Source organism: Trametes versicolor, assembly GCF_000271585.1.
Source record: "Trametes versicolor FP-101664 SS1 unplaced genomic scaffold TRAVEscaffold_5, whole genome shotgun sequence".
NCBI lineage: Eukaryota > Fungi > Basidiomycota > Agaricomycetes > Polyporales > Polyporaceae > Trametes > Trametes versicolor.
This window is the reverse complement of record NW_007360325.1, coordinates 1470916-1496227: the sequence shown is the minus strand read 5'-3', so window position 1 is coordinate 1496227 and position 25312 is coordinate 1470916. Positions and strand designations below refer to the sequence as shown.

Genomic DNA, 25312 nt, shown 5'->3' with positions numbered 1-25312 from the left:
TACTATGCGCGAAGGCGGGATTATCCAGTGGGACATTCTTTTGGCAATTCCGCATGGTCCCAAGGCTCAACGAACGCGTCCACCCGAGCGAGAACGCCGATCATGTCGGTATATCATACAGTGGTCACTGGCGGCAGGTCGGTGGATCTCCTGCAGCTCAAGTTTTGTTGACTGCCTCTCTGATAGCGTACGCCCTCTTCACTGCCGGGCGAGTCGTCATCGCCTTGTGCCACCTGCCGGTCAACGGGGCTTGAGTGTCAGATGCATACGTGCAGGACCGAGACACGGAACCACGTACTTGAAGACTGCCGGGAAGTCCTTCTCAAAGTCGAAGCCTTCGTGGCCCCTCATCAGCAGACCGTTGGTGACGGGTCCGTTCCACCTGCAGCCACTACATCAGTGACTGCGATACTCGTGGATGAGAACACGGCGCACGCGATGAAGCTCAGGTCTGCGATGGTGCACTTGCCGCCCACGAGCCACTCTTGCTTCGACAGCACACCTTCGAGAACGCCGAAGACGCGCAGGATCTCCTTCTGGTACCGCTCGATCGCGCTGGGCAGCTTTTCAGGGTGCCAAAGGATGAACCATCCCGCTTGGCCGAAGTACGGTCTGGTGCACCCGGTCAGAGTGTAGGGAAGGTATACAAGGGGCATCACGAGCCTACCCTTGGCCGGACGCCTGGAAGAACAACCACTGCAGCTGCAGCGTCTTCTCCTCGGGAGTCTTCACGGAGATCTTGCCCTCGGGATCGTATTTTTCAACTAGGTATGTCAGTATCGCGTCGGATTCCCTGGCGTAGTTCACTGAGCATATACGCTATAGATACCGTGCTATCCAAGGGTAATTTACCAGATGACGAAGTCGCCGTTCTTGTGGTCAACCAAGGTTGGGATACGACCATTCGGGTTGAGCTTGAGGTGCTCGGGGTTCCGCTGCTCGCCTTTGGCGAGGTCGTAGTAGACCGAATGGTACTCAAGCTCAAGCTCCTCGAGGACCATGACGACCTTCCTATCAAGTTTGTGTGAGGTGAGTGCCTCGACGTCGTCAGCGGATTTCATTGATACTCACCATCCATTCGGCCCACCCTGGTTGGTGTAGAGGGTGAAGTGATGCTCTTCAGACATAGCGAATGGTAGGGATTGAAGTGGGGTGGGAAGGGGGCGCCGCCATCCAGGTGACTGACGTCTGCACTAGTTATTGCATTTCGGAATTCAACCTCCTCTGGCTATCCGATCTTCAAATTGTAGCTCGCAGCGCGATGCCGTACAACTTGCCGCCATCCTTGGGTCGGCCATCCCGCATGCTTGTATAATCGCATGTATACAGCTGGTCAAGAAACGATAGGCCGTTTTTTCGGCCGCTCACCTTTGGGGCCTTGTTTACCATGTGGGGCCGAACAAACACCCCTGAGCCAATGGTTGAGGCCGCTCGGGCGGTCGTTGTGGCTCTCATCAGCGTTGTCGGAGCCCAGCGCCGTAAGCCTTCCAGATTTGGGTGCGCCGACATATGCCGCCTGTTTGTACGGCCCCACAGGTAAACAAAAGCTCCGAGGCGAGCGATCAGGAAAACGGCCTATCGATTCTTTACCAGCTGTAATCAATAGACCGCAGCCCACCGCAGCTCGGGGGACATTCCCCCACCGCGTGCACATGATTCCCTCGGCGAGCATAATTACTGCTTCTGCCCTGCAGCGTGAGACGCACCTTTCAAACCTCTCTAGGCGACAATCAATGGATTGCTCAGCTTCCAGTACTTGTGACCATGTCTCTCGGGCCCACGCATGGATTTAAGACTTGGACTGGGAGGTTCCATTGTATTTTCAAGTTACACGTGTTACACGTTTACTACGCTCAGGTACCCAGGCACTCTCCGAAATAACGGGATAACGGGATAACGGGGGGAACGTATGTGGGGATTTAGTCTTTAGAGTCCTCGGGCGTAATGAGAGGCACAACAACATACTTAGTAGTAACAGCATCGCATGGTGTAGGTATACGCTATAAACAAGAATTAGGAGAACGCATCTCCCAGGCCCAAAGCACGATGGCGATTACCAAACAGATCCGGTATGAATACTACAGCGGGAAACGTAGCGAACGGGCGTTGAAGGAATGGGGGACGGACACACTAGCCTACAAACAATACGAGATCCATCGCACGCACACCGCAATCCAAAAGGGGGCGTACTACACAGACGAGGCGAAGCGAGGAGGCGAAGTAGTCCGGGGGGAACAAGTAAGTAAGTAACACACCAACGGCGCGCCACACGCATCTACGGTCGGAAGGGAACAAGGGGGATCCACCGGGCAGGGCTCAGAAGTACGAGATGCCGCCGTACATGTCGCCTTCCTCCTCCCACGTGCGCACGGGCTTCTTCGCACGCAGCTCCTCCTTCTGCGCCTTGACCGCCTCCGCACGCTTGCGCGCCTTGTCCGCAAGGTCCTGCGCGAGACGCTCTGTGCGTGCGCGCGCGGCCTCCTTCTTCAGCCGCTTCGCGTCCGCCTTCGCGTCGCCGAGTTCGAATGATGCGACGCTCTGGTCCGACTTGTGCAGCGAGCCGGACGACGCGGTACTCTTCCGAGACTCCTTGTCGCCGCCCCGCCCGAACAGCTTCCCGAACCCGGACGACTTGCCCGTGCCCTTCGCGGACGATGAGCCGCCCGATGAGCCGCTCTTCGCGGAAAGCACGGGAGATAGCGGCGCAGCTGGTGGTGTGTACAACGGCGCGGGGACGGGAGGAGGCGGATGCGCGAACCCTGTCCGCGATGGGAGCTGGCGGCTTTGACTTTGACCTGGGCTTTGGTTGTAGCTTTGGCTTTGGCTGGAGCTCTGGCTGGGGCTCTGGCCGTGGCCGTAGCTTGAGCTTTGGCTTTGACCGTAGCCTTGACTTTGGGTCTGCCCGTAACCTTGACTCTGGCTTTGGCCGTAGCCCTGATTCTGGCTCTGACCGTAGCTCTGATTCTGATGTTGAGTCTGCCCGTAGCCCGACTCGGGAGTCTGCATGGAGATGCGCAGCTTCTCGAGCGAGGGCAGCCGCCGCTGGAGCGGCAGGCTGTGCATGTGACGGGGCTCGGGCCGACGCATGAGGTACGGCTGCTCCTCCGGGGCAGGGAACGACGGGCCCGAGGGTGTCGGCATGTGGATCGTCGGCGCGTCGTCCGAGGGCACGCGCCGGAGCTCGTAGTCCTCCGCGTAGTGCGACTCCTCGATCACCCCCAGCGCCTTCGAGTTCAGCTGCTGCGGGGGCGCGGGCCCGTCGACGGGCGAGGACAGGTACGACGACGTCGGGCTCGTCGGTGGGGAGCTGAAGTACTGCATCGACGAGTGCCGGCTGAGACTGGGCGTCCGGAGGGAGCTATAGGACGTCGCTGATGACAATGAGCGGTTGTCGTCCAGCGCGGGCATGGGCATAGACCCACGTGCGAGGTGGAAGCCGCCGTTGTAGTGCTGCTGGTTGAGGGGGGCGAGCAGCAGCGGGTCAGGGAGGTCGTCGCCCATGTATGACGCGCCGTCCGAGTCAGTGTACGTTGAACTGCGCATCGAGCCGGACGACGGGCGGTGGTAAGAGGAGTAGATGGACGACACCGAGGAGGACATCGAGTCTCGGACCGAGGTCGTCGCAGCGACTTCGTCGAAGTACATGTCCGGGACCGGCTCGAGCTCCTCTACGGGAACGGGCTCGGGTACAGGGGCCGCAGTCTCGACCGTGCTTGCATCGATGTTGGGGGAGAGCAGCTCCGCGATCGCCATGAGGTCCTGATCTGTGGACTGGGACATGACACTGAACGGCCGCGCTGGGGGCGTGGGCGTCTTCCTGGCAATAGGGGGCGGGTCAATTGCTCCTCCTTTCGAGCACGTACCAGCTGACGCATCTGCAGTCGCTGGTGAAGCACGCGATGCACCGCGCACTCAGCTACGCAACGTCCGTCGGCATCTACGGCGTATCCACGCTGTGCAGCTGCCGCAGCCTTCAAATTCGGTAAGCACCGATCCCACCACGACCCTGGTCGCCAGCTACGCGACACGGAATGCTTACATGTGTTTATTTTCTCTTCACTCTCCAGGGCCCTGCGAGTCGTTATGGTACGCCACTGCCCCTGGGTTCCTGAGATCTGTGCGGAGATGCTGACTGTATGCGTTGCTCCCTTGCCTTGCACCCTCGTTGCGATCTGTAGGCATACAGTCAGAAACGCCCTGCCGGTGTTCGCTCGAAGACGGACAAGGATGGATCGGCGGGCGGACGTGGTTCGGACCAGAACGGCAGCGGGCGCGACGATGGGCGCTTGGATGCGAACAGCGCGGCCCGTCCGCGCGGGCTGTCAGACGCCTCGTATATGCGCAGTGCCGGTACGACTGCGGCTGGTGGCGCAACCCCTCGCGGATATGGCCGCTCATCTGGTGAGTTTTCGTGCACTGCTATGTCATTGCGTTAGGGGTGCTGACGATCTTGCAGTACCTTCACCGCTGCTTGAGTTGGGCGATCTGCAGGAGTTCGGTCTTCCCGGACACAGTGCAGGGAACTCGAAGAGGATCTCCGATGGATCCGGCATGGTGCTGCCCCGCGGTATTGACGATCCCATGGCAGAGTTCGCTCACCTCACCGGTGGTACGTTACAGCGTTGTGCTGCTTAGAACCACAGCTGACGATCGGTCCTTTAGCTCTCCCGTCCCCTCACAATCTTCCACTCCCGAGTTCACCGCCGCCGCAGCTCCCGCATCTCCCGCATCTCAAGAGAATTGGTTCGACAGACTACTTCTCAGCGGCTGGTCGCTCGTCCCCGGCACCTTCGAGCAGAGCGGCCTCTCCGCCTACTTACTTGCAGAAGACGCCTTCCTGAGCACGGCCGGGGCGTGTTGCAAGGGTGTGAGCAGCGCCATTGAGTAGAAGTACTGCAGCAGCGCCAGAGTGATGGGGTACGGCTCTGAGAGGTTGAATGCGCGAGGGGTGAGGCGAGGGTCGGGACGGGCCTCCTGGCGATTCGCGTTCGGAACGTCGGGGAGGGCAGTATGAGACGATGCAGACGGGAGCGTCTCCAGCGCCCGCGTGGCGGCTTGGAGCCAGATTCTACGTTGCTCCTTGAACCAGGGCCAGCGATCCTCGAGCAATTTGCGCGAGCACTGAATCCGCCTGCCGTCGTCGCAAACGATCTCGAAGTCGCCCATGAGGCCTTCCTCGAGAGCCGCTAGACCCAACTCCTGCATGGGGATGTCGAGAACTAGCGGGGGCGGCTGGTAGATGCCGAAAGCCTCCAAGTCGATGCAAGTAACGTGGTCCCAGCTCAACAGACGGCGGTTATAGTCCTCGACGAGGTTGCCGTTCCTGTTGCCGAAGACGACAAACTTGTTCGCGCTAGCCCAGAGACAACTACGGAACCACGAACCGGTGGCGAGTGCGCTGCCGGGGTCGATGCGAGACCAGGTCATGTTGATGAGGTCGAGTGCCCAGATAGAGAACGACTGGTAGGTCTGCGAGAGGTACGTTCCAGCCACGATGAAGTACGTTCCCAGGATAGCACCAGTAGGGAAACGCAGACCCGGCGGGAATGAAGTCCCCGTCATAGACGCAGACCGGTCAGAGACAGTGAAGTCACCGTCGGAGAGGGGAGTGAAGACTTCCAATTCGCGTTGAACATCAGTGAACTTAGAGTAATCGGTCAGCCCTGATATTAGCATACATGAATACTCATTTCGCTCACGTTGTAGTTGCTAAAGAGGAAAATGTCGCAAGGATATTCTTCGGTAGGCTGGGCGGAGTATGGCAAATGGATCAAGGATTCCGACTGCGTTGCATTGGCTGCGGAGGATGACGCTTTATCGACTTTGAAGCGCGAGCCCACCTGTCCGAGTCTAGCGGAGGTCTGCCCACCGCGCGTTTCGTCTTGGGGAAGACGTACGCGCTGGTCGGAAGTGACGGCGACACTACGGTACGTACCGCAATGTCTAGGGTAGTCGCGACGCTGAATCCACGTCCGGGTGTTCAGGTCGAAGATGTAGATATCGTCTAGCCAGACATTCGCCAGATCCTGCCCTCCGATGATGAAGAGGCGATCGGCGGTCACGGAAGACAGGTGCGCGTAGCGAGCGTTGGGGACCAATGCCGAGTCGGCGGGGACGGGGACCGCAGGGAGCCAGTGCCGGGTGGTCAGGTCGAAGAGACGGACGTCGTTGAGGACGCAGAGGTCTTCAGGGTTCTCCGACTGTGGCTTAATGGCCATTCCACCGAAGATGATCAAATGGTTCTGCCCTGGATGTGACATGAGGTTTGTGGCAGGCGGATGAACTGAGAAGCGGACACGTACAGGTATCGGCGCTGTGGAAGTAGCGCGCCTGGGGGATGTCGTCCTCTGAGGACTGCGACACCTTCTCCCACTTGAAGGTCTCCAGGTCGAACATGTAGATGTCCGAGACCATCTTCCGCTCAGAGACCAGCCGCCCTCCCTAACGCGGGGTCAGAGACGCGTTCTCCGGTCCGAGATGGGTGCAACTCACATAGAGGTACATTTTGGAATCGACCACGGTCGTCGACGCGCCCTGGACACGGATGTTACAGAGAGCTCGCGCGGGCGCGTAGAGTCACTTACCACCAACTTGGGGGGCACATCGCCGGTGGTCTTGCGGCAGAAAGCCGTCAGGTCAGAGATGGGGTACATGGCGTGTCCTGGGCGCGGACGAGGAACGACCCGCAGGGGTCCGGCTGCGGCGACGACGGGAAGAGGGAGAGTCGGAAGGAAGGAGAGAGCCTGGTGGTCGGGGAAGAGGAGAGACGGAAGAAGCTGGCGAGCGGAGGAGTGGACGAGTGGTTAAGGCCATATGCGCATTTCCCCGGCGCAACCGTTCTTCCTCTTTCGGCGCTCGACGCATGATCTCCCGATCCGGATCCTAGGATCACACCCCAATCCGGCGCCCTTCACACCCCGTCACATCCCCGCCCCCCCGCCCTGGCGCGCACCTGGAAGCTCCTGATTTCCGCAATCGTAGTTACCGTACCCAGGTCTACTCAACGCCGCCGACAACGAGCTCCAACAACCGCCCGCTGTGCCCAGCGACTGCACCTGCGCAGCGGTCCCGCATCCTCCATTCCTCGCGTGCTCCGTTTTCCAGCGACAGTCTATTTAGACTAATCACGACAGGTCCTGATCGCTATCTTTCTCGAAGCCATTGGTGGCGCGCAGGCGCTGTATCGTCGCAGTCACGGTTCAACAGATTTCGTGCGCGCATTCTCCTCCCCTCTGGCTCGCACGACCCACGGCTTCTAACGCACCAGCATTCCCCGAATTCATAGTGAGGCCGCAACCATATGCAGCGAAGCATCCTCGGTCTTCTGGTGTGCTATCACCAGCACTATTCCATCAGCTTTCCCCACATGCCGTGTGCTCCTTCCGGCCATGACCGGGACTTTCCCCTGCGAACGACCGGGCCACATGCTTTCACTACCATGTATATCGCATTGCTTGTGTAATGCTGGGCCCGTAGTCATGCTGTCGCACCCACAATCGTCCTTCACGACGTTCCATGAGTGGTCGAGCCGCGGATCTTCGAATGCTATGGCAGCGGCTGCTGCATCGGGCATATGTTTCCAATTATCGGTGCGAAAGGTGGACTCGAGCCTACGGCACTTCCCAGCTACTCAGGGTTGCCCTAGGACTAATTTTCTGCGGGGGAAACCGGCCGTCTTTCCAGCCAAACCGCGTACCGTATAAGTACTACGCCATCTCGCCACAATACCGACAGATGGCACTAGGACGCCCCTCCCTGGTCAAAAGTACGTACAGCGCATACCGTATGAACCATGACGATTGTTTTAGTCACTCCGTCCATCGGTGACATCCCCCGCCACTTACAACGACTTTTAGACCATCGTTCGCCTCCCGCATAGAGGCACGTTGCTAGTCAACGCCCCCAAGTTTGTATCCGCGCCAATCATCGCTTCTTGCAACACTGAAGCAGGACTACGTCACAGGGATCTGCTAGCATATTTTCGTGCTGCAGCCTGCAGGTACTGGAGGCACCCAAGGGCCAATATCCGCGGTAGTCGATCGGCTTCAGGAAAGCGGAGGTGGGGCGTCGCCGGTGGACAAGCACACCGGTTGAATTTGACGTGCCCAGCCTGTCCCAACGACCGTCTTACGCAGACGGTCCGACGTTACGCATCGGACACACGAAATGCACGGCCTCCCGGTGGCGTTCCACCATCCCATGTATCTCCGTTATACCCACCAATGTACGTGTACCCGAGGCGACCCTGAGCAGCTGGTAATACCCGCTGCGCACGGCGCCCCGAGATCCTGGATGCACATGCCCTTGCCTTGCCACTTCTCGCATCTCCCTGGGTAACAGTATCCCCCCGCGCATCGCGCCAAGTACGCGTCCCAGAACACAGGACGCGCAGGTCCCAGGAGGACGCACGCTGATCAGACCCACAGAAGACGTTCTGACTTCCCAGCTCCCAGCGCCGGGCCTTCCCCGCGCGTGCGCGGGCCCATCTGAACCGTCTTCGAACTTCCCGAGTCGTATCTCGTGGCGCGAGCTTCCAAGGCCGAGAAGGTCCGCTCACTGCCCCCAGCTCTGGTGCCCGGCGGCATCCTAGAACAGCGCCATGCCGCCGCGGCGCACCTTCCTCTTTCTCATGCCCCGCCCTGGCGATCCCGCGGCCGCCAGGCACACACCCACCTCCTCCCCGTGCACCAGGCCGCCCAGACGATGCGATCGGCCAGCGCCGCCGCTGTGCCTCTATCGCCTGCCCAACGAATTGCTGACTCGCCGATTCACTCATCACAATCACTGTTATAACGCCGGGTCGAGGCCTTGCACGCTTTAAAGAGAGCCCTGCGAGTGCTAGGTTGCCTGGGTATGCGCGGTCTAGACGGCGAGCAAGCCTGCTGCTATATGCCAGTACGTCTCGACTCTCTCAAGTCTGCGCCCCCGAGTCCGCCGCGCGCCGCCGATTGGGCGCGCGGGTGGCCGTCCGGTGCGTACGATCGCGCGGCGCTGCAGTGGATGCGCCCCTGACGGCCTGAAGCCTGATGGCGCGCGCTATCCGTATAACCATCGTATAACCGTGCTGGGGTCCGAGGGGCGTCGTGCAGCTCCCTCGAGAATGGCGGTACCTGCTAGGTACCCTTCGTACTTAGGTACCCTTCATGCTTAGGTACCCTCCGTAGGCTACGGCAAGGCTCAATGTTTGGGTGGAGCGCACCAGCGTGCCCGCTGCAGTTCGTGGAACAAATCCTGTTTCCTGACACACTTCGCGGGAGGTACGATCTTTGGCTACGGCGCGCGAGCGTCGTGGGCTGCAGTATATCTTAGCCCCATTCGGTCGAACATCGGAGTGTGGCTTTTCGACGTAAGAAGACTTCTAGCAGATGCCGGAGGACGCTGGGATTCTGCCTAGTGCGGGTGGTATTTTTGCACTTCATCATGCTATGCATCGATGTGTCAACTTCCAGTACTTCAGCGACACCGATCAGTGGGGATAAACGGAAATACGTGCTAAACGAGCCGAGTCGGTCAGGAGCATTAAACTTTCCGACCGTTCCGAGTGCGATTCTGAAAAAGGTCTGAGCCGGAGCCGCAGGTCATAAAAGCACGCTAAGATAAGATTACCAGCTCCAGGATCTGTGTGCAGAAACTTGATCTCCCCGGGCCACTTCTAGTTGTTCATGAAGTGACGCATGTCCCCCTCCAGCTCTAAACCAGCACTCTCGTTCGACAAAACACAGGTGTCCCGGTGAGAGTACTAGAAGCTAGGTGTGAACGATATCAATGCATTAAGAAATACTTATCTCGAGGCCTTGCGAATCCCTCGTTCAGCGTTTCACGCAGCGAAATTCTTGGCCTTGAAGGGTTCTGCTTGGCTTAGAGGATGTGGCTGCGTTCTGGAAGAATACATGTCTTCGACATATATACTAATTGTCAGAACATCTCGACTAAGCCCGCCAATTTGCTGGGTCCGCTCAGGATTTCATACAGACATTCCCACGGGGGTCATCCGCAACTCCCCCGTAATTACATAGGAGGTTCTTCCAGTCTCTGCTCGTTCTCATCTGGTACGTTAAACAACTCACAGATGTCTTGGATGTCTGTCGACGCGAAGTTCAAGAATGTGCGAGGGCGTCGCCCGATGACATATTTCTGGCTATAGATGGGGCGAGGCCGGTGTGGGCTGGAGTGGTGCGAGAGAATCGGTGAGCAGCATGCAGACTTTGACTCGACTCACGACGACCTGCATCCGCCATCGGGTTCTCGTCCTACCACCTCTACCATCTCCTCTTCGTACCACCACACGGCGAGGCATAACGATGTCGACCACGATCGCGCAGCCGACGCCGGACAAGATCCAGATCCTGGCGCACGAGCAGTACGACTCCCCAGATGCCCTCTCCCCCTCCTCCGTTGCCCCGGACCCGCTCGAGCAGTTCCGCGCCTGGTTCAAGGCCGTCTCTGGGCGTGGCAACGTTCGTGAACCCGAGGCTATGACGATTTGCACCGCGACCGCGACTGGGGTGCCGTCCGCGCGCGTCGTGCTCCTCAAGCAAGCAGACGCGCGGGGCTTCGTATTTTACACCAACTACACCTCGCGCAAGAGCCGCGAGCTCACGGAAAATCCGCATGCCGCGCTCGCGTTCTACTGGCGCGAGGAGAGCCGCCAGGTACGCGTCGTCGGTCGGGCCGAGCGCGTTACGCGCGAGGAGAGCGAGGAGTACTTCCACAGCCGCCCGCGGGGCTCACAGGTTGGCGCGTGGGCGAGCAAGCAGAGCACGGTCGTGCAGGACGGGGAGATCCAGGCGCGTGCGGAGAAGCTGAAGGAGAGGTTTGGGGAGGCCGAAGTCCCGCTGCCAGAGTTCTGGGGAGGTTGGAGGATCGTGCCTGAGTACGCATCTATTTCCGCTCTCCAAGGATATCGTCCGTGCTTATCAAGTTTGTACAGCGAGGTCGAGTTCTGGCTCGGGAAGCCGTCCCGCCTGCACGACCGTGTGGTATACACCCGCGTCGGAGGGTCCTCGGACGACGCCCCTCTGTGGAAGGTCGACAGACTTGCTCCTTAATGGGCTCGCGCCGCTACAAATAGAAACAGAAGTCATGTACGTTCATAGCCCGGCCGAGTGTTGGTAACCTTGTATAAAAATCCACAGCGACTCCAATTGTCGAGACCAGTAATATGGCGTTTGACCCGCCGGTTACCTCGTGGGCGTTCTGCTGGTATTGGTCTCGCAGAGTCATGTATCATGACGACCTAGAGGCTACCTGCCACTCAACGGTTTTTTTTTGCCTAGCCAGCTGTGCGGAGCATGTTCACGAAGTTCTCGAGCGTCCGGAAGATTACACCTGCACTCAGCCGTGGCGAGGCTCCCATAAATAGTCTGGTCATATTTATCGCCGGAAGTACCCCGTTGCGTTTGACAGCGCAAGCAACTTGCGACGGTCTATCGACACACGAGCCACTGTACACATCATGGTAGGCCGCTGTTATGTTACTCTACTCAGACTACTCAAACCGCTCTTTCGCCCCTAGCCTGCGATGTAGATCGTGCTTATACGGTGCTCGGCGTCCGGGATACCACACATGGACTGGGCCGCAGTGAGGATTGCGCAAATAGTCTTGCGCCGCCGCCAGAAACGGAGGTAAGCTGCCGCATTGGTAGTGTGTACAGAGCGCCCCGATGTGCCATGAGCTCAAGGCGTTCAGAATCTGTTGGTATGAAATTATTGTATGCGAAAATGTAGCCCACTCTAGCTAACCACTCAACCATCTCAGGTAAAATTTGACCATCGCCGTCGGCCACGGACGTTTTTGACCAATCACCGTCCCACCGCTTACACAACACACAAGGATGTTCTCCCGCGCGCACGGAGTCGGAGGAGGGAAGAAATATCCAGAAGATGCCAAGGAACCATACATGCACGCTAGTACGCTACACATATCCGTCTCCAACGACGCGCGCCGTAGCGCTCTCAAAAATGCGCCTCCGTCCGCCCCAACCGGCTATAAGTACTCGCACACGCAAGAATACACTCCGCGCCCAATCTACGACGCTATTAACTAATACCACGTCATCCACCCGCTGTCGGAGTACTCCTGGCTGAGCCACTTCAGGTTCTGCCCGAGCCCGTGTCCGAACCCGGACCCCATGCCCATGCCCATGCCCATCCCGCCCCCACCGCCGCCGAGCGGCAGGTACGGGTCCGTCTGGCACCCCGACCGCTCCGCGGACACGCCGAACCCCGTCCCGTTCCGCTCGCCCCCAAGGCCGCCCGGGCTGGGCACGATGAGGTGCAGCGGCCCGCGCGTGAGGATCGGGTCGTTTGGCGGCGGCGTCGTCGCGATCGCCTCCTGGAACTCGTGCACGAGCGTCGGGTGCGCGCCCGCGAACGGGTACGGGGTGACGTCCGGGTCCGTGCTCGAGCCGGAGGCGGAGACGTAGAGGCCCGCGCGCGTCGCGAACTTGCACACCTCGTCCTCGCCAGGCTCCTCGGGCTGGTGCGTCCCGTACCGGCTCTGGAGGTAGTGCGAGCGCGAGCGGTCGAAGAGGCTCTCGAGAATCGGCTGTAGGCGGCGGGAGAAGATGTGCGTACGTCAGGGGGACACGCGGGGGTAGAGGGCCGAGATCTGGGACTGACCAGTGATTTCGCGGCGGTCGGGCATCGATCGCTGACGTCCGTGTACAATCGGAGCACCTTCGCGAACTCGAGCAGGGCGTTCGATGTCATCACCGAGGGCGGCGCTCGGCAGAGCAGCAGGGACAGTGCCATCTGCCAACGAGGCATTCAGTAAGGGGTGGAGAAGCGAGTGACAGCCAGGAACTTACGGCAGCAGACAAGCCCTCGAACCATAGAATCTGTTGTCTCACGGAGTACTCTGGCTGCTGCCTGTAGTACGTCTCTAGGCCCCGGAGAAGACTGAGCGACGCCTGGTAGATGGCAACCACGGAACACGCGTATTTGTGGTTGGCCCAGAGCCCTTCGCTTAGCGCCAGTGTGAAGAACTGCCGGTGCAGGTTAAGTATGGCTAAGATTGCGTGAGCTGCGAGGAAATAGAGCGGGTCCGCATTCGCACCCACCGACGTCTCGTGTCATGTTCGTCCACATCTGGACCAGACAAAGCCCGTTCCCGGAGGAAGGCCCGGGTGGGATGTGCATGAAAGAAGGCAGCTGGAATTCCCGAACGCGAGAATCCAGAGCCAGCACCTCCGCGTAGGGCGGAGGGTTAGGCGAGACGACCGCCTCGAGAATTGAGGACAGGCACTGGGTTGTGAAAGTGTAATGCCACCGTTGATCTACGTTGACAGCGAGATTAGGTTTGTGGACAGATCGGAAATGGCAACGTTGTGCACTTACAGATCTCTCGGGACCCTGGTGGTGGGTAATCGCTGCTGGTCGGGGGTTCGGTGTCAACGTACCGTAACGCGATTGAAGGGGGTCGTCGGAGCATCAGCGCCTTCCAGCGACAACGTCGGAGGTTAGCCAACGTGCTGTTCAAAGAAGGTAATGATGCGCACCAAACGGTAGTCCACGTTGATCATGCACCACAAGAGCGTCTTCCGTTTATCTAGTTCCTCCGGGATCACCTTCGAGCGGCTCGCGTTTCGGTCTGGCCATAGAGGTGAGCGGGGCGCGTGTACATACATAGCACGGTGCGACACTCACGGAGGCCAATCTGTCAGACGGGGATAGTTAGCGGACAGCTTGTACAGGCACATGCGAATGATTTACGTACACCCACGGCGAGTTTGCTTGCTATTCCCTGTTGGAGTTACTGTCAAGGCCCGGCATTCTTCCATATATGTGGGAGATAATTACCAGGACCGTCCACCCATACTCGATCGCTTCCTTTTTCTCCACCGAGAACATAGTCAGGTAGCGTGACATGTAGAACTGACAATGTTGTCAATGACGCGCCGAACGTAAGCATTCGCAGGACGAGACGCACCAGCGCGTTGATCGCATCTATACTCGGTTCGTCAATTACCGAGGTCTCACACAACGCCGCCCTGGCGAGATGGTGATAGCGTTCTGCGTCTCCAACCCATGACTGGTGACTTCGCCGCTGGTCCACACATGTCCCGATAGCGAGTATGACAAGGAAGTAGGACAGCCTATGTGGGTTGAGGGTGGCGACCGAGCAGTTGTACACGCTGTGAACCATGTTCGGCACCCCATCGCTGCCGTCAGAGTTCTGACTGTGGGTAGAGGTGAGTCAGCGTCACGTCGTAAGATGCCGCGAAGCACAAGGTTGAACATGCTTCGAATAGGAAATGCGGCGGACGGCGGGAAGAGACGCGAAGAAGAGACGTACTGCCAGGCTGCGTGCTCCGCCGCTTGCTCACACAGATACCGGGCCTCGGCCTGTGAGGGCAACATCTCAACGATGCGTTGACGGTGGTTCGGGTTGAGCTCAAATGTGATGGCACTTGGTGCGGGGAACTTGTCGCTAACTTGGCGAATATCCAGTGGAATTCCGTAGTCATCGTAACCTCCATTGAGGTATGCAGGCGAGAGGCTCTGTCGCTGGCAAGTAGACATTAGCGCAAGGTCCGCGAGACAACGTACGGATGCCTACATCGTCTCTGAGCGGAGAACTGGACGGTGGACCGGGTTGGAACTCGTTTCGTTGGGCCTCGGCTGCAGACTGGGCCTCTACACCGAACAAGTCGGCCGACTTCTTGATCAGCAGCAAGTCATCCCGGAGAAGGCTGTGATTGGGCTGAGTTTCTCCAAGAGCATCCTCGAGCTCGCGTATACGGCCGCTCATGGACTTGATCTTCTCGTGGAGCTGTTCCGTGTTCGCCAAGATGAACCTGACCGGGAGGGTTAGTTGCTGCGTTTGTCCGACGCCAACAACAGAAACCAACCTGCTCCCCTTGCCACCGGTAAGAGCGCCGTCTGGACATATCTCTGCACAGCCTCGCTTGCAACAGGATTGGCAGGGGAAAACACGATCACACTGTGTCGGCAATGTGAGAAGAGCGCGGGAACGGCCTGACGCGTCTTGGACGGACCTTCAACTTCAACCTGAACGGACGAACGGCGGGAGTGAGTCGCACGCCGCGTGACAGACAAGGGAGACGCACCTCCTGCATTCCCCACACGAAAGAGGCCGTTTCCTGTTCTTCTTCGAGGCGGCGTCCGCCGCTCCGTCCTGGTCGGGGATGCCGGCTCCGCTGGGGCCTGGCGGCGAGGGCATGAAGGCAGAGGGCGGCGGGGGGTTGGAGACGCGGGGACGTTTGGGGAGCGGGGGGTAGTCCCCGCGGGAGGGGTCGTGGACGGAGTGCATGGAGGAGGAGGAGAGAAGGAGAGGTGCGTTCGGCGGTCGTGCACTCACTGACGGAGACACTGCGCGCGCGCCAACAATGCCGAAAAGAGCGGACATGAGTCCCTCCGAGGCTGCCTCTGCGTTAATTTCGACTTATTTTCCCCGACAAGTCTATCCGCCGGACTCCGATCGCGGCCCCGAGTCTCTCGCCCCGGCGCTCCCGGCCCCGCGTGCCGGCCTCTCCTCCGCCATGATGTTCCCTCGTCCTGCTCGCATCCCCTTCCGTCTCTCTCCCCTCTCCCTCCCGCGGCTGCTGTTCGCCAGGCATGCGAGCAAGAACTCGAACCCATGGCCCGACGTGCAGGGCTCTGCCGACGACCAGCCCAAGGTGCGGACGTGGATGGGCAAGGCGTCCCGCATATCCAACTTCGTGATCATACCCAGTACGTGCTCCGCTGGCGTGTCCGGCATCGCGTCGCCTCGTTTGATACTTCGCTGGGGCAGCTGTCCTGCTTTACGCAGTGTTCTACGCCGACTTTGGAGAGCACGAACACGTCTTCCAGCCGGTCAGTTCTCTGCCACTCCTGTCAGTTGCCCGCTGATATCATCTGTCCCGTGCAGCCGAGGCGATGGCTTCAGACGCAGAAGGCGTCTTTCTTCTCGCTCTCCCCCGAGGAACAAAAGCTCGCCGGCATCGCACCGGCGAAGCCAGCGCCTTCTGACGATAGCGCGGGTGCTGAGCGATCATGGTGCGTGTTCCTGCACGCTCGCGTTCGCACCGTCTCTTGAGAAGGCCACTAGATTTCTCCGCATCCCTCGGGGATGTGCTATCAGCAGCATCATCAATTGGCAATGCCACATACCCTTGCTCTGAGCTAGCACTCGGCAACGCGCTACATCGGCTGAGTAGTACGCACTCCGTGTCGTTCGGGCCCATGCAGGTGTGCTGCATCTGGCAAGCTGTGCCCCACTCAGGAATGAGATCTCCGACCGACGGCCGTTCGCCGAATCTATGCGTGTACGATGGGCGCCCGCTCATTCCCAGGCCTGTGCGCGCATGTTCTAGGTGCGGCGTTATGGTGGGTTTTTGCACATTGCAATTGCAAAAGGTCGCGCGAAGCGAGCTCTTCTCCGGTTTGTCCCCGGTGGGTTCGAAGATCATACCGAATTCTTCCATTCGCAGGATCAGGCGAGGATCCTTTATGAAATGCCGGCCGACCGACACCCCTATACCTCTGAACATGCCACCACACACCGAGACTGAGCACCCGCCGAGAGCAGGCGATACTCATGAAGAAGAGGGATGCGGCGTGCCGTACGGACATCCTGCGCAACTTCCGCTCCGAGGGTTTGGACAAGTTGCGACCAGATCCCTTCTGTGCCTGCCCATCAAGTCACCTATCCATCGTATTGGTATGTTATTTATGTTCGCGGTTCCTCAATTCGCATCTCCACTTCATTGTCGGCGAATGCCACGCACACGCTTATAATGAGCCGGCCTCGTCGGAGAGGTCCTACTAGGGTCGTCGAAAACTCTCCTGGAGTCCTTCGACCTCGTCATTTGTGATGGCGGACGTTTGCGCTGCACACGCGGCATGTGCACATTGCGTCAGTGGCCGCCAGTGTTCGCGGAGTGCATGCGGACTTTCGGCCGCTTCAACGCACAGCTTGCGTTTGACGTCGAACTCTCTCACCGCGTTCCAGGGCGAATCCCGGAGTAATATTTTTCATTATCGCCCTTCCGAGCCCGGGACGTAAACTCACGGCGTTCAATGAAATAGGCGTGACTACGGCTATTCATAGCTAGACTTGCTGACCTCGACGTTGCGCAGTCCTGATAAGCCGACGGAACCGCTCGCGCCGGTCGTGGCTGGTGAGCTGCATGTTCTGCTTCGTCTAAGACTATATGCATGCCATCTATGCTGACTCGCGCCTTGCAGCTCGCCGGACCAACATTGTTTACACCCCACAGACGTGACCTCCAAGTGCACAAACTATAATCTTACAACACCAATGATAACCCGGCGGCAGCACTGCATACACGAGTTTATCAGCTTATCAGTCCGCAAAACACAAAATCCCAGTTCTGTAACTATCCATCCATCCGCGAATCTGCGAACAGCGTCTCCCTACTTAACTCCATTATGCAAGCGCGCCATCTTGGCATCTGGGCGGCACCGCCACGAGCTACTACATCACGCGCGCAATGCACCCGCCGCTCCGTGCCAGTCGGTCTCTGCGGCGGCACGCCGTCGACGGGTATGCCGAGCTGGGGCGAAGCCTGGAGACGGCTCTGCGGTCTATCCCGCGCGGCGCAACCCGACCGAATCGTGCGCCGTCGCCGAGCTCGGTGTCACAGTGTTGGGTGTACCTGTAGGCGAGTCGATCGGATCCGCGGTCTCCGCCACCGCCTTGCTTCGTCCGCCCTCATGAAACGAGGACGCGGCGTTGCGGTCTAGTGCCACCCGGGGGTACGTCGTGTGCGCACTCAAGCATGACGTGCATGACATTGTCTTGCAGGTGTCCTTTCCCCAGCTCGCTGATTGCTCCGTCTGATCCACCGGAGGCTGGAGAGTGTACTAGGTTCCTGGGGCGTCCAGCGCAAGTCCGTGTAGCTTGACGCTCCCGGAGCGCGGCCGGAGAGGTACTCGGACACCAGCCGCAGCATGCGCTCAACCGAGCTTGCTTGCTCTCCTCCTCGCTTCCCGCCCTCGCCCTCGCCCTCGCCCTAGCCCCAACGAGTCTAGATCCGGACGCCCATCCCCCGTCCCCCTTGCAGCAGCGCGCCCATCGCCGTTCCCCTGTCCTGTCCCCCCCAGCCGCCAGCCGCCCGGTGTTCTGTTCATCTGTCGACCCAGAGACGCCCACGCCCCTCCCAACTGCGCAGGCGGCGGAGCGAGCGCGTACGTCCGGCAGCCTTCCTCCGACGCGCACTTCTCGCGTCCCTGCCGGCGCCTGCCCTCGAAAGGCTAACCGCACTTCTATATGGCTCGCGGCCTCGCAGGGCACCGCATGCTCCGACGGGCCACATCTCACTTCCGCGCCCCTCGCAGCCCGCGATAATGCGCCGCCGGTGCCTGGGGCCATGCGGAGGCGTGCAGCGCGTCTAGCGGGCTCTTGACTGAGGGGGCTGTGGGGCGGCCGTTTTAGGAGGGAAGGTCATAGAGAAGCAGGGTTGGGGCGTTTCTTGGTGGCAGGCGTGGTGCGGAAGCCTCTTCGTCGTGAGGTTGCGAGTCGGGAATGAAGCGCGAAGCACGTTTGGCTGCGTGGGCTGCGAGTGGAAGTGACTTGCGGGACGCTCGTGCTCGGCCAAGTCCAATGCGCCGTCGCTGTTACCGCAAGTGAGCAGTCTGAGATCTATTTGCGCCCCTTATGCTTCATTGACATTGCCTACCGCACGCTGATCATCACTCTGCGCAGACGTAATAGCTGGTCATGCAGTGCTGAACATTTGGGGTAATGCTTTTCACTGCGCAGGCCCGAAGTGCAGAGGGAGCTTCGCCACACACGCGCTTGGGGCATGCTCGCCAACGGACCGCCCGCTCGCCTTGACACATCAGGGCACTGGCGCCAGGATGGATGGATCTCAGTGGGCGTGACACGACCTACAATGGCAGCTGTCCGTGCTACCCCCAATCCACAAAGGTGAGGTACGCTGACTCGAAAATTGACGGTGCCGAGACTCCTGCTACCGAAGGCATATCATCAAAATTCAGGGGATGCATATTCGGCGAAGTACACTTGATGCCTGTCACGGTGCAACCCCGTGGCTCCGAGGGAGTTTAGGCCATCGACTTGAGTCCTCTGCTACAACAATAAGTACTGACATACACAGTATGACCCACGGGAGGTGGACAACCCAACTTCGCGGGACGAGAGCGTTTACAAGCCATGGGGATCTACGCCATCCCGAGCCACCGATCTATACGGGGACGTCCTACTTTCCTGGCGCACAAGTTCGCCGCGACCCTAATATCGGCTTCTTCATAGGATGCCGTCCGCGATGCCGCGCTCAACGTATCAAAAGCCCACCGGCGATGTCAGGACCACTAGCTACGCCCACGTTTTCGCCGGGTTGGTAGTCCACAACAAGGCCAGAAATTCAAATACGATGGTCCGTGCATCTCCGGCCGCAGTATCCTCACTCGGTCGGAGACGAACGGGTACTATATAGCAGAGCCATATGAGTGCTGCTCACGCGCTTCGATAGATTGTCTTGCCTTCCCATGGAGCCCTTTGGGACCGTTCCGAGCCTCACACGAGTGCTCGGTATCGCTTCGATCCGGGAGGCTATCAGCGGCTTCGGCGTGAGCGCCTCAGCAGCGATGGCTTGCCCTGAAGTATACAGCTCTCTTTTTCGAGGCATATAATAGCAGAGCAGGGGAGACGATGCATTCGACAAGGCGGGAACTGCAGAAAGCCTTTCGATGTTGGAGGAGATAAAGAGTCGAAGGAGGGTGAATATTTGAATGCGAGCCCTGTGATTGGCTGAGGGGCGAGCCTAGATAGGGAAGGTGCTGTGGATCATTTGCACTGCATCCGACGCCCACTTGACCTGTACCACCACCCGTCGCGACCAGCCTGAGACTGGCGCGAGCGGTCCATTCTGACTCATACGCACACCCAGGTCGCAAGGAGGGGCCAAAACGTGACTACGTATTCCGAATGATGAAGTAGCCAATGGCATCGCCAAGGCGCGAACTCTAAAACACCAAGCGGTCGCCCTCGGGACGGTTCTCGGAGGGTTACGGACTGCCTGGATGCGAGCATTTATATAGCGATGCAGTTTCAGCGCCTTCACAAACCATCCTGCACCACCTTCACTCGCCATTCAGACATGTACACCCCCCTCTCACCCGTCACCGTGGGTAGGATGCTGCCCACTTCGATGAGGGCCTTCCCGCATGCTCACCGCGCCCTCCTCCGTCCATGCTCCGCCGCCATTTCCAGGCGCTCTATCGGGTCTTTTGCTCCCACTAAAATCATGACGGCAACCAAGAACAACGAGAAGTCGCCGCTGGGTGCCGGGACGGAGGGTCCGCATATCAGTATGTTTTTATTTTGGGTCCATGTTGCCGTCCAATGAGCGCTGAGCGCTATGTCAGAGGACCTACCCCCGCAGGCGCCCGTTGCCGTGAACGTTGGGGACCACAACATCAAGGGAGACTGGGTCCTCTTCCATCCCGTATATACCCATGATGAGCTTCGCTCCGTCGAGGTATGCTTACACAATATATGCTATACACGCCTTTCTCATATGTGAGCGCAGGTGCTGCATAGGCAAGCCAAGACGTTCTCGGATAAAATCGCATATTCGTTTGTTCACCTCGCCAGGTCGGTATATGTATGCTCATTCATTTAGCCCTGACAATAGCTGACACATTTTCCCAGATGGGGCTTCGACTTAGTCTCAGGCTACAAACATAAACCTCTTCCGCCCAATGCCGACAAAATGTCATTGCAGGAGCTGCAGGACGGCGGCTACCTCATGAACGAGGCGCAATGGCTGAAGGTAAGTAAAGTTCAGTGATTCGTGATCGTATAGGAGCTCATGTCCCCCAGCGTATTCTCTTCCTCGAGAGCATCGCGGCTGTCCCGGGAATGGTGGCAGCTGCACTCCGTCATCTGCGCAGCCTGCGTCTGATGGTATGTCCTTGCAACCTGTACACATGTTCGACAATCTCACCTACCATCAATAGCAACGCGACAGCGGATGGATTCATACGCTGCTTGAAGAAGCCGAAAACGAGCGGATGCACCTCATGTCAGCACCTTTTTTCCTCGGCATCATAAATCCACCACTCACGAATTATACAGGACGTTCATGACTCTCAAGAACCCGTCCATCCTGTTCCGAGCCATGGTCATCGCCGCGCAAGGCGTCTTCTACAACGCTTTCTGTGAGCACTGTCCTACGCCTCGAACTCTCCGCATCACTAACGCGAACTCTCAGTCCTGTCATACCTCATTTCCCCCAGTACGAGTCATCGCTTCGTCGGACACCTCGAAGAAGAGGCGGTTATAACTTAGTGAGTAGGATTAAATAGTCCATACTTTAAGCTCCGTACTCACCACGCCCCTCAGCACACGCTGTATCCAAGAGATCGAGGCCGGCCACCTCCCAAAATGGTATGTTTATCCCCCGTACAACGCGCCGCACCCAAGACTCACCTTCCCGCAGGGCTGACCTCCCCGCGCCCGAGATCGCGAAGGACTACTGGCGGCTCGGCCCGGACGCAAAGTTCCTCGACGTCATCTACGCCGTACGCAGCGACGAGAGCACGCACCGCTTCGTGAACCACAGCCTCGCGAGCCTCAAATACGAGTCCGACGTGAACCCGTTCGCGCTCCGCGAGCCGGGCATGACGACCAAGGGCACGCACATCTGGTGAGTCGCAGCTGCTTTGGCTTTAATTCGTCGGGCGGGCGTACGGTGCTGATGAATTTGTGGGCGATTAGTTTCGAGCGCGAGGACTCGACGAAGTTCATGGAGGACTCGGCGAAGATCCTGCAGGAGGCCGCGCGCAAGGGCGAGGCGTGAACTCGGCCGTCGCCGCTTCGCGCAGATCGTCCGGTATATTTATATCCAGATTAATCGGTTTCCCTTGACTTCACGGACTTGCACATTACTAGCAGCTAACACCCCACTCAACCTACCGTACAAACTCACCTGTATATCACAACCAGCCGTAGTGCCTCTACATCCTGAATAGCTATCGAACTTGCGTCGCATCAGAACCGAGATCCATTTCCATTGATTCGCGTGGTCATAACAAAACAGCATGTCATAGAGTAGTATACAGATTCTCCAGCATGATCCTAGCGACGAAAAGATGCAGCAATAAGAGATGCGGCGGACGGAAGGCGGCCGCCGTGCTTAAAGCAGGGCGTCCACCTCGTCGCGGAAGTCCTGGGATGACGGAGCCGAGAAGAAGTCAGTAGCGTCATAGGCGGCGACGATAGCGACGTCCAGCGCTGGCGGCGGTGGAGGGTGCGCGATTGCAGGTCGGGGTATGGACGGCCCTGGCTCATCAGCGGGGCGAGGGATCGGGGGCTCCTCGAGGGGAGGCGGGATGAGGGGCGGGAAGTCGGCTGCAGAGGCCAGATTTGGTTCACGCAGGGGCGCGGGCACAGGTGCAGGAGCTGCGTCTGCTGCATCCGGCGGAGCGATGAGGTGGTTGACTAGGGCAGTATTTTCAGCAAGATGCGCTGGTTGAGAGCACTGCAGATTACTCACACTCCTTCGCATGGGCTGTACAGTCGGGAGCGCGCCATAAATACGCGATGCGAAGCCTGGAGAAGGATGACGGCACTCACCATGGTCCTTCTGCCTGGGGCACTGGCCGCCCTGCGCACAATCCGGACGGGCCATGACATGCTCCTCGAGGAAGCCCTTCTTGCGCTCCCGGATCCACCAGTCTCGGAGACCGTATAACAGCACCTCAGCGGAGCACATCCTACATATTCTCGTCCGTGGCGCGTTGGGATCCGGGTCGATGCCCCCAGCAACAGGGTGCAAATCCATGAAGAGGTCAAGTTCGATAAGCGGCGCAAATCCCCGCGGCTGGGCTTGCATATGCGCGACAATCTGTTGAAGATTGCACGAATGTCTTGGCGTGGTGCACTGGGGAAGACGTTGGGGGACGCACCTCTCGGTAGATGTGCCTTGGCGAGAGGCCTTGAGCAGTCAAGTAATCCAGCATGATGTCGACCTCAACTGTGTTGCCGTCGAAGCAGTCGTATACTTCGCCGCATTGGATCAAGTCACTCAGATCTGAGAAGCCATGGGGGTGTTGTATCGCGAGAGGTGCCGCAATGCACCGCTGGGGGATACCGATCCCGCAAAATGAGACTTGGCAAAAGTCGCATCTGGTGGTCGTCGGGGCTGCTAGCGCAAGAACGTTCTCACTGCGGGAATCGATTGGGCTTCGATTAGGCTTCTAGATACGTAAAAGGATGGCCTAACGCACCAATTTCCGCAGACACCGTGACCGGGAGGGTTCCCATCGTCGACTGGCCAGCCATGGGCAGGATCGGTATCAGGATCAATGATAGGTTGAGGACATCGCCAGCCCCATTGGTTTCCAGGTAAGCAGTGTGGGCAAGGTCTAAGATAGATACCGTTGGAAGCTGGTACGTTCGGCTCGGGCGAGGCCTGCCTGGGGCTTGGTATCTGCGCAGCAACGTGAGTAAATGGTCATACTACTGAGAAGCGTACGCGTACCCGAAGGTGCGCGCCTGGTTGATATATGGCGTCTGCTTGCATCCGCTCGGAAACCGATCGCGCTTTGCCAGGGACATGGCGCAGAAGCGTATCTACTACCGTCTGGAGGGGCCGAGAGAAAGCGACGCTGGTAGACACTGTTCTGCACGCGGGACAGCTTGTACCACCGTTCTGCGAAGCTGACGCGTCAGCAAATTATTCTAGACCGAGAGTTGGGGAGAAAGAATGCGGCAAATGGCCATGACACACGCAACTACCAAGACTTCGAGCGTACGGCTCGAATGAACGAGATATGGAGCAGGACACTCACTCGTATCCATAGAATGACACAGCTGTGGACATACGCCGACCTTAAGCATGCATCCCCTTCACACCACCACGCACAGCGCTACTCACCTCCCACAAAAGAAGTGCTGACATGGTGCGACGACCACCGGCCGATATACGATCGCCGAGCAGCACCCGCACTGCAGCTCCTCCTCCAGGCTGTCCGCAAGGGCCCCAGTGCTTTCCGCACTCGCCCCGCCGACCGCCACGTCTTCCTCCACGACATTCGTCCTGTCCTCCCGCATTCTCTTGCGGCTCGTCTCACCCTCGGGCACGTCCTCGAAGGCTTGCGTCGCGCTGCGCTTCAGAGGCGCGGTGGCGCTCGGGGAGAACGCCTCAGGCGGTCCGATCTGTCGAGCTCCGGACCCGTCTTCCGTCGCAGAATCGGGTACAGCGACGTCCATGTTAACACAACAGCAACTCTTTCGCAGCGATGAGTTCCGCAGGTGAGATGGTGGTCAGTGGCTAAGAGAGTCCGATAATTGTGACCGCCTAATTAGGGTTGGATACATCCTAAGCGCCCGTCTCACGATGTGATCGGGAGCAAGGGAGAGGCTCGTGATCTGCATAAGCGCCCCTACAGGGACGCGACGCGGTCAATATTGCAGTCGCGACGGCGACGCGTCGAACACGATCCTCTCTCCTCTCCCTTCCACGACACGCGGTTTGACACGGAATTGCACGGTTTCTGTATGGCCATGGCTGTGCTTCCTGAGGCATTATGGGTACCTGGAGAGCCTCGTGAGCCTCTATAAGGTGAGTTAAGCCGTGATCGTGCACGCTGTCCGTACACCCATGGCTATCGCACTGCAAGCAGTAACCGTGAGTGACCCCAAATTTTCCGCTCCATTTTCTAACGTCAAGTATCTTCTAGGAATGGCAATGCCTTAGGATCCCAACACGTATGCCTGTCAGAACAAGCTCAGGAAGTTATCGGTAAATTCACGACCCGGCGCCGGATGAGCCCTCCCATCATGGCAAGCACAGGCACTGTGGGGCGTTCGCCCGAGTAGAAAGCGCGGAAGTATGCAGCTACAATCGGTGCATCACGAAGACATCCTCAGTTCGAGGGTCTTGTATGGTGCCACCTAGCCGGATGGTGCCCCCATCAAATGAAGACGCTCTGCCCCAACCTGCGACCAGATGGAGACTACGTATGGACATAGCGTTCCTGTGCGACTCGCGAACACCATTTTCCACGTCTGCATCCAACTTTCTTATTGACAAGCTCTGGAACTTTAGACACAGGCGTCCACCCTTTGGACGATTCGGCATCCCTGACAAGGAAGCGCCGAGCGCTTGAGCACGAAGCTGAAAGGTGCGTTCCTTGACGTATAGCGCTTGCTACCGTGCAGCGCCCTCTGACCGTCTGATTCTAGAGTATACACTGCGCTGAAGAAGTGGTTCTCACTTTCATCCGCCGAAAGGGGCCGGCTGACACATGCCATACACGTCTTGCACCAGCACTCTAGTCAAAATTGCGCCAGAAATCTTCGCGTCTGGTGCCG

General features: G+C 58.7%; 8 protein-coding genes across 8 annotated transcripts; 3 read left to right on the top strand and 5 right to left on the bottom strand.

The window, feature by feature from the left end:
* Positions 1–157: 157 nt before the first annotated feature.
* On the bottom strand, positions 158–1127 carry TRAVEDRAFT_46821 (glutathione S-transferase C-terminal-like protein; the record flags this gene model as incomplete). Its single annotated transcript, XM_008039222.1, has 6 exons — positions 158–233; positions 299–382; positions 436–612; positions 668–793; positions 853–1011; positions 1072–1127. 6 exons carry the CDS (start codon positions 1125–1127, stop codon positions 158–160), a joined length of 678 nt encoding a protein of 225 aa, XP_008037413.1.
* A 1189-nt stretch (positions 1128–2316) lies between these two features.
* TRAVEDRAFT_19896 (uncharacterized protein) lies at positions 2317–3780 on the bottom strand (the record flags this gene model as incomplete). The annotated part of the gene is made up of 1 exon (XM_008038976.1): positions 2317–3780. One exon carries the CDS (start codon positions 3778–3780, stop codon positions 2317–2319), a length of 1464 nt encoding a protein of 487 aa, XP_008037167.1.
* Positions 3781–4812: 1032 nt separating this feature from the next.
* On the bottom strand, positions 4813–6653 carry TRAVEDRAFT_122785 (galactose oxidase; the record flags this gene model as incomplete). Its single annotated transcript, XM_008039639.1, has 5 exons — positions 4813–5643; positions 5700–6247; positions 6303–6441; positions 6493–6534; positions 6585–6653. The coding sequence occupies 5 exons, from the start codon at positions 6651–6653 to the stop codon at positions 4813–4815; spliced, it is 1629 nt and encodes a 542-aa protein (XP_008037830.1).
* Positions 6654–10219: 3566 nt separating this feature from the next.
* Positions 10220–11161, top strand: TRAVEDRAFT_147543 (pyridoxamine 5'-phosphate oxidase). The gene is made up of 2 exons (XM_008039638.1): positions 10220–10873; positions 10931–11161. Exons 1-2 carry the CDS (start codon positions 10302–10304, stop codon positions 11046–11048), a joined length of 690 nt encoding a protein of 229 aa, XP_008037829.1. The 5' UTR covers positions 10220–10301; the 3' UTR covers positions 11049–11161.
* An 882-nt stretch (positions 11162–12043) lies between these two features.
* TRAVEDRAFT_46817 (uncharacterized protein) lies at positions 12044–15274 on the bottom strand (the record flags this gene model as incomplete). Its single annotated transcript, XM_008039221.1, has 15 exons — positions 12044–12547; positions 12622–12753; positions 12810–13009; positions 13062–13277; positions 13339–13438; positions 13500–13591; positions 13648–13657; positions 13718–13744; positions 13801–13875; positions 13931–14180; positions 14297–14508; positions 14561–14798; positions 14853–14944; positions 15000–15012; positions 15072–15274. The coding sequence occupies 15 exons, from the start codon at positions 15272–15274 to the stop codon at positions 12044–12046; spliced, it is 2364 nt and encodes a 787-aa protein (XP_008037412.1).
* Positions 15275–15498: 224 nt separating this feature from the next.
* TRAVEDRAFT_58310 (uncharacterized protein) lies at positions 15499–16135 on the top strand. Its single transcript, XM_008039366.1, has 4 exons — positions 15499–15696; positions 15758–15819; positions 15875–16002; positions 16055–16135. Coding segments are annotated over exons 1-4 (384 nt in total). The 5' UTR covers positions 15499–15503; the 3' UTR covers positions 16056–16135.
* Positions 16136–20351: 4216 nt separating this feature from the next.
* On the top strand, positions 20352–21794 carry TRAVEDRAFT_121495 (alternative oxidase; the record flags this gene model as incomplete). The annotated part of the gene is made up of 10 exons (XM_008039637.1): positions 20352–20471; positions 20523–20587; positions 20645–20765; positions 20816–20899; positions 20953–21017; positions 21071–21153; positions 21207–21282; positions 21338–21382; positions 21435–21641; positions 21713–21794. The coding sequence occupies 10 exons, from the start codon at positions 20352–20354 to the stop codon at positions 21792–21794; spliced, it is 948 nt and encodes a 315-aa protein (XP_008037828.1).
* A 336-nt stretch (positions 21795–22130) lies between these two features.
* Positions 22131–24250, bottom strand: TRAVEDRAFT_58308 (uncharacterized protein; the record flags this gene model as incomplete). Its single annotated transcript, XM_008039365.1, has 8 exons — positions 23874–24250; positions 23788–23809; positions 23478–23648; positions 23224–23426; positions 22903–23161; positions 22571–22841; positions 22491–22505; positions 22131–22435 (listed from the first exon to the last, which is right to left on the bottom strand). The coding sequence occupies exons 1-8, from the start codon at positions 24206–24208 to the stop codon at positions 22131–22133; spliced, it is 1581 nt and encodes a 526-aa protein (XP_008037556.1). The 5' UTR covers positions 24209–24250.
* Between the last annotated feature and the right edge of the window lie 1062 nt (positions 24251–25312).